The sequence below is a fragment of the Bradysia coprophila genome, chromosome III (assembly GCF_014529535.1).
Source record: "Bradysia coprophila strain Holo2 chromosome III, BU_Bcop_v1, whole genome shotgun sequence".
NCBI classification, from domain to species: Eukaryota; Metazoa; Arthropoda; class Insecta; order Diptera; family Sciaridae; genus Bradysia; species Bradysia coprophila.
Window position 1 is genome coordinate 4,930,160 of NC_050736.1, and position 20,604 is coordinate 4,950,763.

At 35.5% G+C, this 20,604-nt stretch overlaps 2 protein-coding genes across 4 annotated transcripts; one reads left to right on the plus strand and one right to left on the minus strand.

The window, feature by feature from the left end:
- Positions 1-7,549, minus strand: LOC119079435 (facilitated trehalose transporter Tret1-2 homolog). Of its 2 annotated transcripts, none has more exons than XM_037187350.1 (6): positions 7,167-7,549; positions 2,938-3,151; positions 2,828-2,870; positions 1,850-1,942; positions 558-1,787; positions 1-258 (listed from the first exon to the last, which is right to left on the minus strand). In XM_037187350.1, the coding sequence occupies exons 2-6, from the start codon at positions 3,118-3,120 to the stop codon at positions 209-211; spliced, it is 1,599 nt and encodes a 532-aa protein (XP_037043245.1). In that variant the 5' UTR covers positions 3,121-3,151; positions 7,167-7,549; the 3' UTR covers positions 1-208. The 2 variants fall into 2 exon arrangements, with proteins under 2 accessions (XP_037043245.1, XP_037043253.1); XM_037187358.1 differs by having other exon boundaries at positions 7,070-7,180.
- A 7,552-nt stretch (positions 7,550-15,101) lies between these two features.
- Positions 15,102-20,317, plus strand: LOC119079338. Of its 2 annotated transcripts, XM_037187169.1 has the most exons (6): positions 15,105-15,318; positions 15,454-15,587; positions 15,660-15,714; positions 15,770-18,686; positions 18,831-19,588; positions 20,107-20,317. In XM_037187169.1, the coding sequence occupies exons 2-5, from the start codon at positions 15,466-15,468 to the stop codon at positions 19,571-19,573; spliced, it is 3,837 nt and encodes a 1,278-aa protein (XP_037043064.1). In that variant the 5' UTR covers positions 15,105-15,318; positions 15,454-15,465; the 3' UTR covers positions 19,574-19,588; positions 20,107-20,317. The 2 variants fall into 2 exon arrangements, with proteins under 2 accessions (XP_037043072.1, XP_037043064.1); XM_037187177.1 differs by lacking the exon at positions 20,107-20,317 and having other exon boundaries at positions 15,102-15,318; positions 18,823-18,982.
- Positions 20,318-20,604: the final 287 nt, after the last annotated feature.

The window sequence follows — 20,604 nt, forward strand, 5'->3', positions numbered from 1 at the left end:
TTTAAAAAAATCGTGAGACAAAATCATATTTTTGTAAATCGTTAACACAGCATCGATTGATTGATAGATATCATCACCCTAATTTTACAACACTAAAATACTACAAACTATTCGTTATATTAAGAGATTACAAAAAAAATGCAAGTTTGTACACCAACTTCGTGATATCCACTACTAAACTACATTTTGTGTACATCTTATCAGCAACTCACACATGTTGTTCGCAAACGTATTTTCTGAATTCACGTTGCATTAAAACTAAAAAATGTAAGAAAAAAAAACATTTAAGTCGATAAATTATAATACTTTCTATGTTATGCGTTAAGTAGATGTATTTATTATGGCACCGGTAGCCACAATTTAGTTAAATTAAAATAATTGCGACTTTTTCTATTACATAAAAATTGGTAGACTCATTTATCAACTATTTTACTAAATTTAACCTATCTACTAGACATTCATCCGGAACCGAACAATCTGCAGCTTCCATTAACGTACACATTCTAAAATTGAGCCCTGACTCTTAGGAATAAACAAACTAAAATTCTAGACCTTACCACTTGTTTCATTGTCCAACTTCTTATTATTTCGGAAACTGTTTTCGATTTCCTGTAACGTTTTGTCCTTCGTCTCGGGTAGGCAAAGGACTAAGAATATAGTTCCAATCAAAGCTACGCTACCGTAAATGAAGAATGCTCCTTCTTGACCGATAGTTGTGAAAAATGTCGGTCCGGTTTTAACCACCGCAAAAAAGCACATAAAATTGAACGAGGATACAATGCCTGATCCCAATCCACGCAACGCTAACGGAAACAGTTCACCGGTCATACACCATGGCAACGGCACAACTCCCACACTGACAAAGCATATGTACGCAATGAGACAGGTCATCGGCAACCAAGCGATTGATTTCAGCGCCTCGTTTCTCGATGAAAAATATAGGAATACGGCTAATGAAATGAGCGAAACAACAGTTCCAACACCGCTAACCATTAGCAATGGTCTGCGTCCACACTTTCTCAGTAAAATACAGGCCAATATTGACACGGCAAATCTCACAACGTCTATGATCAGCATAGCTACGTATTCGTTCAAGCCTTTGCCAATGGTCTCCTTCATTATTGTCACGGAATAAAAAGACACAGCGTTGACACCAGCAAATTGCATTGTTAGGAAGAAACCCAGTAAAATGAATAAAGGCTTGAGGAAAGTCGGCTGGCGTATGTTGTCTTTAAGTACAGCCCAGGAATAGTTGCTCACATTCGTCGATGTATTCTGGTTGTCGACCATATTCCTGAATTCACGCAATGACTCATCATCCGATCCTCTGAGCCATTTAAACGATTTCAGTGCATATTCCACCTTCCCCTTAGATAGCAACCACGATGGACTTTCTGGTGCCAGTAGCATACACAGGAAACTGATCAACGGACATACAGCACATAAAAGTGCTGTCAATTTCCAACTGAAAAACGTTCCGATTAAATGTGCAATAAGAATTCCGATTGCAATCGCCAACGAAACGCCAGCCAATAGAAAACCACGATACTTTGGTCCACTAGTTTCGCCGATGTACACTGAAGCTGGCGGTCCTAATAAACCAACGGAAAATCCGGTTACAAATCTGCCGATTAAGATCCATGTAAGATTTGTGGATGCAGCAATGACAATCCATCCGACGATAAATGGAACGTTTAAAATTAAGTGAGCCATTTTTCGTCCGTATTTTTCCATGATTATGCCACCGATAATGCATCCAAGAGCCATTGGTAGCGCAGCCATAGAAGCTATAAAAAAGTGATGATTGGTGAGTTCGCTACGATAAAAAAATAAATTTGGTTTGCTTTACCTATCCACGAAGCTTCGTCATGGCTGATTTGTATTGAGCTATCGTTTAATTGTAATTGTGGCAACAAAATGGCTGAGTATCCAGAAGTCATGCCTAAGAATAAAATTAAAATTTCTCATGTTAATCTCTCTGGAAGAAAATTGCAAGAAAAACATTTAAGGGTGAATTTGCGAAAACTTCAACCACTTATGAAAGTGAAATTCCAGCCAACTACTATTCGAGAATTCTATTAAGAGCGCTCACCCCTTGGCAATTTTCTAGACTGTATTTGTGCGCAAAAATATTCGTTTTTTGATGATTTCTCTGAACCAAAATCTTTTTTTTTTGAAAAAGTAAAACCATTAAAACATGCAAAAATGTGTTCCTTTTAAGAGAAAAATTGGTTTGTGGATGATAACTTATTCCACTTGGAGAAACCTTTACAGACCAAATTTTCCCTTAAAAACAACACATTTTTGCATGCAATTGCAATTGCATGCATTTTTGCTTCATTTTACATTTTCAAAAAAAGATTTTGGTTCAGAGAAATCATCAAAAAACGAATATTTTTGCGCACAGATGTAGGAAAGAAAATTGCCAAGGGGTGAACTCTCTTAATTTCATCTTTTGTGTAGATCTGTTAACAAAAGCGACGACAAATTAAATGTTTGAACTAATGAAGTAAAAGATTTCCTATCAATCTGTTAAAATACTTGGATCAAAATAAGTAAAAGATTCGGTAAACATATTGGTGATATGATTGTCGTCAGTGAAAGGTTAGCATTAAAAATTTAAAAGAGAGGACAAAACAAAATGCCTTAATAAACTTATTCACAGAATAATATGTCCAGTTTATGGCGCCATTCACGGAACAGAATTGATACAACCAGTATAAAGTTGAGACTCAGAGCAATAAAAAGTTTATGATAGAACACGGAAGACCATGTGAAATGAACGGAGAGAATTATGTAAGAAAATATATAAGAAAATAAAGCTTACCGGCCGCAACTGTTGCTAGGATAGGACCAGAACTGGCAATTACCTATACAAATGTAATAAGAAATGCATTAGTTAGCTAGTGGAAGCTTATACGTATTTAAACATCAAACCTGTCGAAGAAGCGGCGAAAATCTTTTATTCTTAATTGTACTATAATCCAGCAACGGCTTTTCATTGTGCTCAACCGTCTTAAATTCCAGGTTAATATTCGAATTAAAATCTTTTTCCTTGTTTTCATCGTATTTGGTGTATGTTTCTTGTTTGATTTTGGGATCCGATTTACTTATCTGCATTTTGAAAGTCTCTCTACACAATGTTTTTAGTCTGGAACATAAAGAACAGAAAAATTAAAATTAAATTTTCGTTTGTTGATAAGCGAATCGATATTACTGTTCAATAACAACAATTTCGAATTCATAATCAATTCGAATAACATTGCCCCCCAACAAACAACTTCTAAAATTGATTATTTAAACTATGTGACCCCGTTAAATAAGCTTGTTTTTGCCGATTTTAATTAGAAAATTTGAGTATTCTGCGAAACTAAAAATGCTGAGTTTGTTTTATGATGAAAGTTTGGTGAAGATTGACTAATAAAATTTTCAATTGAATTCATATTTTGGTATTTTTAGCCACATGCTTAATTATGTACGCTATCAAAATGATGAAAAACGGCACACGATCCATCTAATGTTACTCTTTATTTATTTGTTTGTTTGTTGATTTTTGTTTCTGAGGAATTTATAATATTTTAGTAACCTTGGAATTTTAGAAGAACAGCGACATTTCGTATTTCGTCACAAACATATCTTCATCGATTCGTAGAATTCCTTATGCGCGTATATATTTAAAGTGGACTTAATTAAAATTTTCACAAGCCCCTACACTAGTCGCTTGGATTTGGGATCATTCATAAATCTTTAAAGGGGGGAGGTGCGGAGGTGGTAAGACGAAAGTGGGACACGCGTGTTATTAGGTATAGGAAAAAGTGAAGACACGTGGGTTTATAAATTTAAAAAAAATGAGGACGGATATGTGAACGGTCCCATTGGATATTTTGTAAAATTGAGGAAGAACACAGAAAACTGAGCTCTTCAACTAAATATAGTTTCTACAATTTCTACAATTCGAATCAAATCTTTAGAAAAGACAATAGCTGGTTTTTCTGCGAAACCGTATGATTACGATTTAACAAAACCACTTTCGAACAATGAATCAAAAATCTAAATCGAACAATTCGTTTACAAATTCCAAATACATTTTTGTCATACAAACAGAATAAAGCCGGTCTCAGATATAAGAAAGAAAAAAATTGAACAAACGTCGATTCAGTAATATAATAGAGGTTGAGCTGTGAAGCATATGTGGTTTTATTTATATTCTGTATACGATGCGACACCTATGAAAACTATATGGAGTGTTGCACATTAGCACTCATGTTAAATTAATGACGTTGGCACTGTTATAGGTGATAAAAATTAATAATTAGGTAACGTGAGGTTGCTATATGTAGATTTCATTTTCAATAACGTATTGAAATATTTGAGTATTTTGCAACAGTTAATTGCACTGGATTTTGACCTCTCGAAGCATGTAGCCGACGCATGATTGAATCAATCAACTATTAATATATGAACAACAGACAAAACGACAGCTAAATCATTGTAAATATTTATTTATTTTTTTCTTTCTTACTGTTGTTTGCTATCGTGTGCCAAATAAACAAAAGTTCTGGATGCGACATGATAAGTAGTTGTAAAATGTGATTAAAGAAAAATTTATTCAAATTTTATTACTAGATAAAAGTGAGCAGATTAAAAAGAACGTGACTTGGATTCTACAAAAAAAAAAAATTTCGCGATAACACTGGCTTGAGAAACAGAGATTTGTAAATCTCAAATTTAATATGTTGTGCGAGTTGAAAAATAAAAGGTCCATCAAATATACTTAATGTACGTATGAGCAAGCCATGATCGACAGTATCGAATCATTGAATCTATTACTTTTTTGGTTTAAAGTACCGCAGATGATTTGGAGTTGAAGTAAAAATTTCGCTATAAAAGTAGATACTAGCCAAACGCTTTTGCTCATTTTTGTTCAATATATCAATAACAGTTGTTTATACAAGATTGTCGACATCACAATTATCGACTATTACTTACTATCTTATAAATTAGTAATGATTTACCGCCACAATTTGCAGACATTTGATATTCTTACGGTTACTCTACCTCACAGCAAAAAAAACTGTTCTAATAAATTCAATGAAACTCAATTTCTGATCAATTGGTTGGTTGAATTCGCATTGGTCCGGATCATTCCGCATAAGTTTTAATTCTTTAGAGAGAAGACTGGCGATATGGGATAGGTTATCGGTTATCGTTTACTTGTTTATAACATTATATACAACATGGTAACATCGATGATGGTTCAGATTTAAGTAACGTATTCCTTGTTTTATCGTGATAAGTAACAGAAATTCATTTAAGATTTAAAACTATAGAACGTTAGTTTTATGCGGTACATTCTTATTCATTCAGAGCTTCAAACTTTCACCCAAACAGAATTTTCCCTCCGACATTACAGTCACATTTTATAATACACCAAAGTATTGCCATTTAAATTGATAACGTTTAACTCAAACTATTTATTACTAAACAAAATATTTATTGGAATTCAACTGTGACTTCGTAATATCGAAAAACGAGATATCATTGGCTCTCACGTGAAGGCTCGTCAGCATAAACACATAATGATAGTTAACTATTCCAATGTATGTAATAACAGTAAAGCATCACTATAATTATAAAGCGTAAAGATCAATCAATTGGTAGAGTGCACTTATGCATTAGACGGACTGCTTTTACGACGCATACAAATTTAATCTAAACAAAATAGCGAGCTAAGTTATAATATTTGTTTTTGTTGTTGAACAAGAAAAATATTTAAGTCTGATTCATGTCAGCAAAGTTGTGGAACACGCTTATGTATGTAAAATATTATTGACTACCTATCCATATACCAATGCGTATCACTCAACAACAAGAGATAGTCCGATTTGAATATTATTTTAAAAATGGTAATAATCTTGTGTTGCATTGGAAACAGCAATTAATTTGTAAATATTTTTGTATCAGTAATCGTTTTCAGATTTTTCTGATGCATTATTACAGTTTGCATATAGTTTTTTTACAGTTCGATGTTGTTGTTGACAAACTATGGCTATTTCCATAATACCGTGTCTTTTGCATCGATAATGAAGTTGTCATTGAAAATACATTTTGAAATTTTATGTTTTTTGTTGACTGACTGAAACACACTCTAAACTGACTAAGTGCATTTTCAGACACTCGACGAAATGAGATACTATACGCAACATCAAGGGCGGATAAATAAGTGATTACAAACACTATCGGCAATGTGGAGCATATGCCTTGAAATGAATTGTTGTCAATTTAATATAAGGTGTGCCGTTCTCATTGATTCTCTTTGATTGAATCGGTCGGTGTTGTTTCCAGGTAGCGATTATCTTGAGAGATTCTAATTAAAAATTCATTGCTTGACCATTAATGGAAAATTTTTGCTGTTTTTTCATCAGAAAGACCTTTGAAAAGTCGCAGAACTTTTTTTTTATTTCCTGCATTAAATATAATTCAAGGATAAGGATGAGGTCTTCATTCATTCATATCTACTGTAAACATCCAAAGTTTTTTTTAGCACATTCAAACTCCGTTAGTTTATTGTCCTGTGATTCGAAAGTGAAAACACTGTAAACGGTTCATTTCAGCACTCTCTTTCGTCTTGTTGCGAGACGATTCAAAAAACATTTTTTTTTTATTGTTTAAATTTAAATGAATGAATGCATAACACCTTACTTTGCAAAAAAAATTGTATTATGTCTTGTGTACGTATACGTAATATATTTTTTGTTGTTGTTTAAACATGCAAATGATTCGGCTATCACACTTGATTTATTTACAGCACATGTTGCGACAAGAAATCAGCAAAAATGAGTGGGGAAATATGTTAAGCACTTTCTTTATTTATAATCTTCTTTAGTTTCATCAGTTGCCATGAAATAAATAAGAAACAAAGAAAAGCTTATCAACAGTGGGACACTATTTTTACGAAGGTCAGAGAGAAGAGTTATTTTCATTGTGATGCGGGTGTCTAGACAATGATTTTAAAGAAAAATTTGATTCAATATTTTAAGTAGAGTAAAAACGCTAAAAGCTTAAATATCAATCAAATGTCGGTGCTAATGGATCTGCCATTGCTGTAAGCAATTCATCGTACACATATATTTTGCATAAAAATCAAATTTATTTTTATAACATACCAACTATTTTTGCGCTAAATGTGCGGTAATATTCACAGCTCTTATGTAAAATTTAACTTGTTTTTATCTTATCATCTTCATCATCAGTCACTTCCACCATGCATATATTTTTAAACTTTCTCCGTTCAATTATAATTTTAATTTACAATAACAAACACACTCTAATTTGTCAAACATCAATTAAGATTCTTCTAGAAATTCTATTTGATGGTATCACTAAGTAAGTTTAACAGGTCAATTTTATTGATTTTATTTTTTGTCGAAAGTTTTTATTTTTATTCACGTTATTGTTAACAGAACCACTCTTATAACTTCACCATCACCAAGTATTTCCGTCCGATACGCAGAGTGTCTATATGTGTACTGAGCTTATATCGAATCAGAAATGACTGCTGTTAGACTTCTTCAATTGAAAAAAAAACCTCGTTCAGATTTGCTTGTCTATCTCTTCTATATACAATTATATAGTTCGTTGATATTAAGCACTGCACAATCATTATATTCCGACAAAATATTGTTAAGCATGCATGGGGAAGTAAAGAAGTTTCATTAACTTTGTCAATCTGATACAGTGCAACTTGCTCGAGCTGCTTGCGTAATTATATTTTGTAGTTCGTGTGATTTTAATGTGTACGTGTGCGAGTTTATAGTACTTTTAATTTCGATCTGATAAAAACTAAGCCGAAAACAGACTCTTAGTAGGATTGATTGAAGGTTGTCTGCATTCGATCAGATCAATGAACTCGGTTATTTTCGTCGTAATAAGGAAATCTAATCATTTTTTTAAATGCAACATAGTACTTCACTAAACACTTACATCTCAACAATAATTTTACTGCAAGAAAATCGTGCCAAAAATGTTTCTCAATTCAAAAGCTCAAGTTCAAATCTCACTTCAAGTTCAAGTTTATTTACAATAACAATTCAAAATTAGATATAAAATTTAAAATTAGAAATCAACTGCACTCTGTGTGTGTTATACCTTCACATACGTACAAGCTTGTTAACGGTTAGTGAGGCTATAGAGGCTGACAAAATTTCAAATTCATTTGTTGTCAGGAAGATTCACAAATGCCATATTTTCGCAGTCAACAATAACAGAAGATAGCAGTAATTCGGCATTGATTTTCTGAATAATGTGCACAGCAACTTATAATGTGCAACTTAAATGCAACTTATAGATTTGTGTTTTATCTAATCAATTTGATTCTGTATTTGAGTGCAATTCTGATATTGTGTATCGTGTTGCCTCAGTCGATTTTTGCGTCAGTAATCCAAAATTTGGACGTGTGTTTCACAAGAATAATTTATGCAACGAGCACCACACTATATTTTCTGCAACGATCACTCAAAATAGATGAGAATCTAAAAAATCAAAGAATCATTTCCACTAAATTGAAATTTAAAAACAATGCGCGGACAAAAGGATTTTAAGTGACAAGGGATCACTTGAACCCGAGGCGAATGATGAATTATTGAACTAGTCATCGGCTAATTAATTTTTTCCGCAAATTTCGACCTAGCTTGTTACAGTTTTGGCTTTTTGCCTTAGAAGTGCGTCCGTATATGACTTGATTTTGTTCCAAATTAGTTCGCAAATAAAAACTATTACACTGACAGTCCAACCATACCAAACAAAGGTCGGAATAGCGAATTGATCCGCGCTCGATGCTTCGGTGACTATTTTCTGATTGACATTTATTTTCATGTATACTTGCAAATTTACTTCATTTTGACTTCTAAGCCACTTATCAACTAACCCTGCACCATTCAATCGGTGAATTATGTCGTTTATAGATTCAATAAAGGGAAACTCCGGTCTAATTAAAAATGATACCAAATATCTACCAAAAATTGATTCACCCAATAAATGGTACACTCTCAAGTCCAATCGTTTTTGGGCTTCTAAAAGTGCCTTGCCCTGCTCACCGGGCATGAAAAATGCTATGGATTTGTTAAATGTCGAGACGGCTGTTGATAGTTTCTCAATGTGTGTTCCATGTACTCTGTCACTCCAACCACCAAACCTCGAGAGGTCTTCCAACAATTCAACAAATTTATCTTTCCATTCGATTTCATTACTCATAATATGAACTGAGGACTCGTACAGTTCTTTAATTGAGTTCATTTGCGGCTGAAAAATTGGAGAAGTGAGGTAGCTTTGAAAAATTGACAGAATGCCATTCATCACAATTAGACCTGTGAAAGTCAAAGGTATAATCACAAGTATGTCTGCGCTATGAAGATTTCGGTATCGGATGGTTGCGTTATCGTTCATTAAGAGATTCATGACGTCGGTAACACATTCGAAAAGTACAATTTTCTTCTGATGCAAATATCCAGAAACGGCAAGTAGGATCGATGACGCTGTAATCACAATAAAAGCATAAAAAAGGAGAACCATCCATGATCCACTATTATTTTGCAAATATTCGAAGAATGTAGAATACGGCTGAGCATGTGGAACAATTAACAATAACGTTGACTGTCGATATGGATACAGTTCTACCATATTTGCTACTACACGTTTCTCGTTTGTTTCTACTTGTGTTTCTTGGATTATTATATCTCCGTTCATTTCTTCATCAGCAATAAATGTTGCGTAAGTTATAGATATCTCCGACCTCGAAGCATTAAATACACTCCGAACAGTGTTAAAAAGTTGTATCTCAGCTTCTACTTTGTTAATACCACGAATCCTCACAGATCGGAGCGGATGGTTGCGATAATTGGGTACTTTGTCGGAAAAGTAGTTGCGAAGAGACTCACTTCTTGTGACATTAATCAAGTGAAATTGGAAAGGATCGTACATGTAAACGTTGAATGAAAATTCGTCATCCTTAAAACCTAGGTAAAAAGCGCTGAAAATGTGCACTATACCATTACCCCAACTCCGATGGAACAATTGCTCAATGATATCTAAAGAAGTTAATCTGCGAGTGAAAAAAACGCCAATTTTCACATTATAATCAAGTTTTCGAATGGCTTCAAATTGATCGAGTAAAGTTTTTGTTTTGAAACCCTCGATGACAACAACCAGAAGCGTGTTTTTGCTGCTTATCGCCTTTAATGTTGCATGTTCTACAATGTTAATATTACTATCCGACGGATCCACAAAAGTGAGAACAGTTCGAGGTGTAACGTTGTGAAGCTTAGTTCCAGAACTTTCGGGTGACTGTACAATCCAACGATCAATATCGGCCAACGAGTCCATAAGGAATATATGATGATCGAAATGATAGAATTCACTCAGTCGATTGATTAGAAGTGGTGCATCATGATACTGCTGATGGCACCAAGCAATTGTGCACAGAAAATTTAAAATTATTGTTGGTAGTATCATGAAAACTGGAAGAAGTAATTCGGTTAATGAATAATGTTTGACTACTGAACGAACATTAAATAAGCCCAGCACCCAATAAACTGGTAAAACATCACAAAACACACGAAAAGTTATGATTACAGCAATTATAGTCTATGATTATGCAGGTGATGAATAGAACATTCGAAGTAAACATTATTATACATTTGCTGTTACTATAATTATACTAAGGGACTGATTCGGATTTTATTTTTCTCTCAAGTCAATATAAAATTCTTTGTAAATGCCGTAAACAATATGTTTCTTGCATCAATCACAATTTATTACATAAATTATTCCCTTGAGATAGGGAAAAGAGATTAAGGGCTAATAGGCGTTGTATGTAACTGACCAGACACAATTCTTTAGCTGTAAACGTTTTGTACAAATTTTACCGTTTACTTTCATGCAACGTTTCACTGCTAATGAAAATGCTTTATCTTCTATGAGTGATGCGAAAGCCTTAAAGACATAGTCGTATCAGACGTACCGGGCAAGTACTTGGCTCAGTTTCGTATTAATTATGGTGGGTAGATAGGGTAACAATACAATTCGCATAGACCGAAGTGGTGTTGTCATGGGCCTGGTGAAAAATGCGTCAAAAGTTCGAAAAGCGTATGCTCACAATCTCAAATCTATCGTATATACTGTGAACTTAGAAGTAATAAATAAACATGTCCTGTTTATCCAAAAAGGAAAGTCAAATTATAAAAAAAATGAAAGTTGAAAATATTTGCTACGCCTCTACAGAATTTCATAAAATATTATTGTTATTAGATGATGGCTATCTCATGAACAACGTTAATTTTATTAACCATTTATTTGATTCATTTGATTGTGATTAGTGACACTCAATGTTATTGAAAATGTCAAATAAACCCAACTTGATTTAAAGGAATACATGTACCGACCTGAACACTACTTGTTCTTCCAGTTTTTGATTTGATCATTTCAGGGATGCTTCACACTCATTTTTCTCATTTTTTCATGGGATACTGGAGAAATGCACTGTAATAATGATGCTATAATTCTGAACCTGTCACAGACGGCAAGCATATCTGATCTATTACTTCATTTGATCGAAGATTTTCTGAGATTGATTTCAGGAATCTTTTACTTCATTTGTTCTGAACATATTTTTTGCTATAAGCCTCATTTGTCAGAGCTTGTCGTTTATTATTGTTGTCGTTGTCATTAACAGATGACAGCCGTCGTTGTCATTAACAGATGACAGCCGTCTGTAACAGGTTAATTTGCGTCTGTTTCTCAAGATGTCATGTTTTTAGAGAATAATTCCACCACTAAGAAATCGAAACGGATGGGAATTTGTGAATCTCACATGGGCGATTGGATGACGAAAGCGAAGCTCCTTGTGCGTTTGTGCTTTAAGTTTTACGTATTAGCATAGTGGTTAGTATAGCGATTGGAATGCATTCAGTATTACTAATTTTGGAGTCGGATCAAAGTTTTGATTTAAGTTTTGATTTTAATTAATAGAATTGGTAAGATTAAAGAATAGACTTCACTTCGCAAATTCATAAATAAAGTCTAGTTAACATAAAAAATTCCGTAAAGTTTTTTTTTTTAAATATTCACTTTTTAGTCACTTATAATGATTTTTGTTGTCTTGCGTCTAGAAAATGCATCATTACCGTGTAGACAAATACCAGTTTTGCTTGCGCAGTTTCGGCCGCAACGACGGTTCCCAAACGCCTCAACAAAAAATGTCATAGCGAGACAGTAATGTACTATTCACAACGGAGGCTAGAAAATAGTAATTTATGCAACTCGAGATCATAATGTGAAAAATTTGCAAACTTTAGATGACTCTGTTGCATAAAACGTTGTATGAATCTCGGTGCAAAGCATTTTATCAGGCTCACGATGCGTATCTCGATGTCATAAATAACTATTTCGTTGAACAAATAGCTGGATTATAAAAATGTATTATTAAAAATTATCTCGTGTTTAACTTTTTAGAAACGGCAATTTTACACTCAAAATATCTGTTACTTCATTTGTTCACAGTATGAGCTAGTGTTTAAGTTGTACCGAAGCTTAGCTGAAGTTGTAGCTTACATTTGTGATATATTTTCTGTGATATCATAGCACAGTGGGTGATATCTTTGCCCCAGAATCATTTTTGAAAAATGTGCGAACGCAATAACGGTGATGAATCTGTTGACTTTCAACAAAAAATATATTTGGTTGTAACAGTTTGACCAGCTCCAGAAAAGTCATAAGTTTACCGAAACTTTTATAAAATGCTAATTTTTCTCTGAGCTGCCACAGATAAATCTATTTTTTGATTAAAGGTGGTTATCGTCGTCTTACATTTTAAAAAAGATGTCTGCAAAATTACAGGTTTTAAAAGTTGTAAAATTAAGACTTGCGTGAGAAAGATTTTGAATTTCGACCGCACTTACGGCGAGAATAGAGTTTCCGTGTTGCGCTCTTTTTTAAAGCAATATCAGCGTCACACGAAAAAGACAAATTTTTAACTTTATTTCATTATTGCACACCAAAATAACGGAGCACTAAAAGACACACAAATTATTCATTTTCGAACACCGAAATGGTTAATCGAGACTTAATATTTTCAACACAAAAAATAACATCGCTGCTCATACGTCATTTAATTTATTTTTATCACATACGCGCGGTGTTCGGATGTCAAAATTACTTACCTAGAAGTTTAATTCAAAAATTACACTTCAGGTCTATGTTGTCGTCTAGTTTTCGCTTATGTGATAAAATAGAGTACACACTTGTCACTATCAGTCTCGGCAAGCCTCGACTTCTTCGTGACAAGTGTGTAATATATATTAAAAGTGTAAATTTCTCTATGACAGAATACGCTGTACAGTTTTCCCACCTTAATTTTCCTAGTTTAGTTGCTAGAAAGGGTATTGACTCGTTTTAGCACGACAGGAGTAAAGTTTCTTTTACTCTGCCGTGGATTTAGAGTACCACTTATGCTTGAAGTGTTTAGGGTGCTAGAGAGGGTAATGCTGATACCCTTTTACAAAAAAAACACAAATGGGTTAGCTGTCAACCAAAAACAGATTCGTTTAATGCTATCTGATAAGTTCTGTGAAGACTCACCAGTTTGCCAAAATTTGCATAAACATAAACCTTACAAATCCATTTTCGATTGAAGGCTAACACATTTGTAGTCATTATTGCGGTTTTATCGATACTGATCAAACCACGACAAAGTAATAAATATTATGCACGTATGACAAAGACGGCTTGTCATACGTGCATATTCTTTTTTATCGCATAAGCGAAAACGAGACAACAAGATATGCGAATGACACTTTGACAATTTACAGAAGTGTAATGTTTGTTTATATATCCTAGGTGAATAATTTTTTCGGGGAATCACACCGCGTATGCGATAATAAATATTATGCACGTATGACAAAGCGGTCGAGGCTTGCCGAGACGGCTTGTCATACGTGCATATTCTTTTTTATCGCATAAGCGAAAACGAGACAACAAGATATGCGAATGACACTTTGACAATTTACAGAAGTATAATGTTTGTTTATCTCCTGCAAGCTGATATTTCATACATTACGCGTTTCTGCATATAAACACAAACACATACATAACCACAGCCTATACGATTGGATAATTCACACATAACCCACCTAGGGTAAATTTACTTTCCATCTACATATTTGAAAAAAAAAAAAATTGCCGAACGGCGGAAGTGAACACGGGACCAGCAGCATATCAACCAAACATGCTGACCACTACGCCAACAAATCACATAACGCGATGCAATTGCTGTCGGTAGTGGTTCGTTAGTCACTTCTACATCGATCAAATAATCAGAGTAGTCGGAATGATGTGATTTAAACGAAATGTTGAGGTGGATAGTATATGTGTGTGAGTAAGTAAATAAAGGATTCTCTGTATGATGTTTTTTTTTGTTGTGAATGCGTTTTAAAACAACATGCTTAATTAATTAATTTTAAATCCAAATTTTTGTGGTTATTTCGCTAATGTATGAAATATCAGCTTACAGGAGATAAAACATTGTTCTACCTTGGTGTATATTTCTCGAATCACTTCTTATGTACAATTGTATATACACTCGCTGGCGCTCGTTATATACAATTGTACATACGAAGTTATTCTCGAAATATACACCAAGGTAGAAAATGTACTATTAAATATCCTAGGTGAATAATTTTTTCGGGGAATCACATCGCGTATGCGATAATTATTTTACTCTGCCGTGATCAAACTGATACACGTAATAAAATATTAGCAAAGATTCAAGGCGTGCAAATGTAGGCAACGATCACAGCGAAGCACCTGTCAATACAGCCGGTAACAGATGATTAGAAGTCTACAAAATTCACTGCGTTCGGAATCAAAGTTTATTTACATAGCAACTTTAGTCAACAAAAATATTCCACGGAAGTTCTAGAGATCGTCTCTAAATGTTTTCAAACCCGTTACGTCGCCCACTTAGCTCTTAGACTGAACAGGCACTGGCAACAATTCTACATTATTTTATATGTTTACTGTAGTTGTTGTGATCATTTGGGTCTTTATTGTTCGGTCAGCACATACTTGACGCATACATAAAAGAAGAAAGCATCGATTAAAAAAATGGTATAGTGAAGTTACTGGTATTAGCATCATTTCTCATTCAACTGATGTTAAGTTCAAACTACGAACTGAGGATTGTGGTCGTAACTCGGTATCAAATTAAAGTGTACAAAATCGAGATATTTTCTGGGAAGTTTCATTTGAGGAGTTAGGAAAATTGAGGTAATTCGGAGATTTTCATTTTCGGTCACAGTTTGCTTGAATTTAACAACCACCAAAATGGCTGAACAAAGTGAATTGGTGGCTATTCTAGTTTTCAATTAATAAATTATGAAATTTCAATTTGAAAAATTTCAGAAAGTGTAGAAAATGGATCAAAGCTTTATAAAAAAAATATGCGAAATAAATAAAATGCGCAGTAGCCTACGAAGTACCAGTGAACATACAGAACAAAACCGTTCGGAGGAACATAAATATGCAGAGACACAAAGGTAAAATTGCGAAAAAAATTTTACCTCGTTGAAATTTCGATGCATTCGTCTCTTTTCACTTGTTTATTATAGTTCATCGGAAGAAATAAAAGTTACGGTTGAACAGGAAGTTAAAATGGAAAAAGAGGTTTGTTTTCATGACATTTTCGTTGGTGACTGAGTTAAATTGAGCCAAATTTCAGCCTGACGGAAATCCTACTAACAATCCTACTGCTAAGACTGAAGAGAAAGGTCTAGATTGTTCAAAAGATCCAAAACACGGTGAGACGTCTGCAAATCGAGACGACGATATGTGGTCAGATGACGATGACAGCAACCACATTTCGCGAAGTGTACTCAGTACGTTGCGTGAAAAATTGGATGATCGGGCAGAAAATTCACATCGTTCCATCCGAAAACACAGCCCTATTCGATATGTTGGATATCAATCATACCGTTCCCGTTCACCTATAAGACGTAATCGTAGTAAGGCAAGGGCAGATGCAAGAAGATCGAAAAGTCGTGATAGACGTCGTCGCGATTACTCTACCGATAAAGAAACTGGAAAAAGATCGAGAAGCCGCGATAGACGTCGTCGCGATTACTCTACCGATATAGAAGCTGGAAAAAGATCGAGGAGCCGCGATAGACGTCGACGCGATTACTCTACAGATAAAGAAGCTGGAAAAAGATCGAGGAGCCGCGATAGACTTCGACGTGATTATTCTACCATAAGAGAAGCTGGAAGCAAATCGAGAAGTCGCAGTAGAGGTCGTCGAAGCGTTACGCCATACCGACGAGCTCAGCATAGAATTGAAAATAAAAGATCGAGAAGTCGGAGCACCGGTCGTCACAATTATTCTTCCGATAGAGAATCCGGAAAAAGGTCAAGAAATCGCGATAGACATCGCCCCGATTACTCTAGAAAAAGATCGAAAAGTAGCAAAAGACGTCGGCGTGACCACTCTACAGATAAAGATGGTGAAAGAAGAACGAGAAGTCGTAGTAGAGGTCGTCGCGATTACTCCACTGAAAGGAAATCGAGAAGTGGTAATAGACGTCGGAGAAGCGTTACGCCGTACCAACGAACTCAGAATAGAGTTGAAAAAAGAAGATCGATGAGTAAAAGTGAAAACGATACATATCGCAATTACACTAGCGAAAAAAATTATGGAAGACATGAAGATCAGCTGAACAGATCTCCTGGTTGTTTGCGTGAATCTCCGAAAATGGGTGCGACCGATTCTGAAGCCAGCTCTAACGTTACTGATCAAAAAGGGGAACAGAAATTTTCTTGCAGTAGAACGACGATTGAAATATTGAGATCGAGAATACAGTCTACCCTTAAGAATGCAGCGTCGTCAACTGTAACATCCGAAAAGATTAGCCAAAAAGTGCAGTCGAATTCGTTTGAAGAATATCGAAGTGAGACGTTGGAGACAGGTGACACAGAGTCCAACGGGAATGGCATTTGTTCCGAAGAATCAATGTCGAGAGTTGAAGTAAACATCGACGAAACTATTTTTAACAAAATTGTTCTAACGGCAACATCATCTGCCTCAAAACCGACGATGGACGTCGACATAGCTCCGGCTATCGAACTCACCGATTCAATGCAATTTAACCGAATGGACCCGCGCACCAAAAATGTTCAAGGTTCACAAATCGAAGTTCCACAATCGGCAAAAACTTTGTTCGATTCAATTAAGGATCCACGAATACGAAAAATGATTCAAACGCCAAATCAACAGCAACCGAATCAACAGCAACCGCATCAACAGCTGCAACATCAACAGCTGCAGCATCAACAGCTGCAACATCAACAGCTGCAACATCAACAGCTGCAACATCAACAGCAGCCGCATCCACAGCAGCCGAATCAACAGCAGCCGAATCAACAGCAGCCGCATCAACAGTTTCCCTATCAACATCAGCCGCTCTATCAATATCAGCATCCATATCAAATGCAGTCATTTCAAAACCAGCCATTTCAACAGTATCCATATGACATGCAGCCATTTCAACATCAGCCATATCGAAATGAGAATCAGACATTTGGATCAGAAAATATGCTTGCAAAATGTGGTGACTCGCGTGGTCCGAACAAGAAAAAATCAGTAATAACATACGGAGAGTACAAAAAACAACAATTACGTGGAAACTCATCAGGAACCAGTAATAAAGCGAAAATGTCCAAATTGGATACCACACCAACAGTGAAATCATCAGAATTGATTTCTACTCCAAAAGCGAAAGCACCAGAAGTCATTCCCACTCCAAATACGGAAATATCTCAGGTCCTTTCTACTCCAGAAGCAGACGTACCAGAGTTCATTTCTTTCCCAGAAACGGGAGCATCGGAATTGGTTCAGTCACCGGAAGTAATTCGAAATGCAGAAAAAATCGTAACTCTAAAGAAAGCTACGAAAAAGCAGACAGATGAACAGAGCAACAATAAAATAACTGAGTCAGTAACGCTACACGAACAATCGAAATTCACCCTAAAGTCGAAGGGCACAAAAACTCGAGGAAAGAAAACTACGGTAAAACATGCTGTGACTCACAATAAGCGTAAAACAAAGAAAATTGTCAAGTCAGTAAATTCAGACAAGCAACTTAAAAAAAGCTCAAGACCAGAGGACGCTAAAATGCGAGGGAAAGTTCTGGAAAAACAGGCAGCGGTTCATGAAAAGGGCGACGACGATAGAATAAAGTTCGAACACACTGTAAATACCACAGTAAATGAAGGAAGCAGCTCGTCGTCAAGCCAGGCTTTGAGTGCGTTGAAGGAGATAGTGAATCCTCAACAATTACTTACGTTGTTGGACATAATGAAGCAAATGACTGAAAATAACTCCTTAGCTGAAGTAAAGGAAGCACTGAAAATATGCACATCCGACGAAGATGCAACTGCAGTCAAAAAATTGGATTCTACTTTAACCGCATCGACTGGCAATCAAACGAAAATAAAGAAAAATGAATTGGACAGACTGCACGAAGATATCAATAATATGTTCATTCGAGATGGAGTGCTCAATGCCAATGGTCGCAGACGAAACGTTTCCACGTCGGACAAAAAATCTTCGATGACAGATACTGTTGGTGTTGAAGGAAAACGAAGTAAGTTTTGTGTACACTTATTCCATATATCCTTTCCTTCCATGTTTTAAGTTCCTAATTACTTAGCGCCATCTTTTAAGGGTCTCTAAAAAAGTCATGTCCCTGCCGTATTGTTATTTTACGCGTTGTTCTCATTAATTCCAGAAAAGAAACGAGAACCTGCTTCTGACAATGCCGGTGTCAATTCAAAAAAGCAGCGTCCGGTAATATCAGACGATATTAAAGGAATACCCTGCACTGGTGGCGGTCCAGTTATCCTACTGACAAGACTGATACCGATGAAACAACCACGAACCAAAAACAACAACGTAGAGTGGCACAGTTTGAAAACAGTATTGCCTTGTCAGATTTGTTACGATCCACCGGGGATATCGTTGATAAGTCACTACGTAAATTTTCATCCGGATGCCGAGGTGTTAAATAGTCGACTTGCGCCGGAAGCAGTACAACGTCTTCGTTCTTCAACCGACTTTCCTCAATGTGAAGGAGTTCGGTCGGACACTGCTCTTCTGTATAAGGAATTTTGCTACTTCTGCAACACGAACTGCACCTACACGAAGCAAGGTTGGATTTCCCACCTGATAAGGCATACAGGCTATTACGATTATAAATGCAGCGGTTGTTTCCGGAAATTCAGTTCGAGGGCTCAATATCATGCGTGCGGCGTTCCAAATAGTGCCATCGAAAGGATTAACCAGCCAATATTCCAGCAACCGAATATTACGGCCTACGTTTGTGAACTATGCAATTACGTACGCTTTTTTGAAAGTGAAATGAAGATGCATTTGAATAACGAGCACGAAATCGACGAAAGAAAGGATTTTAAGAAATTCGCGTTCTTCACCATACCGCCGGCGGGGAAGCTCGGACGTCCTCGTAAAACATGAATTCGAAATACGATGGTGAGTGTGATTTTAAATGTTAAGCTCGTAACACTCGTCAGCTGGGGAATTAATTCTATATTTAGCAAATTGTACAGAATTTTGAAGTAATCAATACGTTTGTATTTAGGTGTTAGTAGTCACTTTGCTGGTCAAGTTCAAAACCTTGACTCCTGACTTAACATGACAGGGCTCTTCATTTATTTAACGTTTAAGTAAGGTTAGTCGAGGCTCTCGTAGTGGTGGAAATGTAAAATAATATTTTTGTTCACTATTCTCGTTCTGCAGAACTTTCGTTTATGTAATTGTAAGGAATCCTACTAGATTTTTACCTACTACAAATGATGAAAATTAAAATTGCCACATAAGTGTCAGCATCTCGAGCCAGGGGGCCAGTGCTGTTTCGATGAAGAGTAGCTGAAAAGCAAGTACCAAAAACGGCATTTATAAGCCTCCCAGAATAGCACTTACGTGAAAGCTTTAACCGAATAGACAGAAAAATAACAGCAATAAATCTAACGAAATGTATTTTGTTCCAGAGCCAATTGGAAGTCAATTCGATCCGGATGATGAACAATGATAATTATCGTGACGTAGTACTTAAGAAACTAATAATAAAACACAAAATTGTTTAAAATTGTCTGTTAGCAACGAAAAGCTAGCGCTTATTACCCACCCTTAATGTAGTCATATATATTATGGCAAAATTATTGTTTTAACAAGTGAATTGAATAAATCAAGTAATAGATTTTTAATGGTAATGGCTTTTACTGCTAGAGCGGATTGGTGTGAGGGCCTATGACAGCAATATTTCAAAATAGACCAATATACATGCGGTGTGTACTTTCCACGTGCTGTGGACACGCTACGTATACATACATACAAAGATTAAGTAATTTACATATTATGCATTGGTCTATGTTGAAATATACTATTTCCGGTCAGCTCAAAAACTGTCCTTTTCTTTTTGCTTGCAGGGCTTTTTTTTGGAAATTTTATTTACCAAAAAATTCTGAACTTTTCGGAACTTTTTTAGA

Coding starts and splice junctions, on each gene's coding strand:
- LOC119079338 (XM_037187169.1), top strand. CDS start 15,466: ATGGATCAAAGCTTTATAAAAAAAATATGCGAAATAAATAAAATGCGC. Junction 15,588..15,659: donor AAATATGCAGAGACACAAAG/GTAAAATTGCGA, acceptor TGTTTATTATAG/TTCATCGGAAGAAATAAAAG. Junction 18,687..18,830: donor TGGTGTTGAAGGAAAACGAA/GTAAGTTTTGTG, acceptor CATTAATTCCAG/AAAAGAAACGAGAACCTGCT.
- LOC119079435 (XM_037187350.1), bottom strand. CDS start 3,120: ATGCAGATAAGTAAATCGGATCCCAAAATCAAACAAGAAACATACACC. Junction 1,788..1,849: donor TGACGAAGCTTCGTGGATAG/GTAAAGCAAACC, acceptor ACTTTTTTATAG/CTTCTATGGCTGCGCTACCA. Junction 259..557: donor GTTGGACAATGAAACAAGTG/GTAAGGTCTAGA, acceptor TACATTTTTTAG/TTTTAATGCAACGTGAATTC.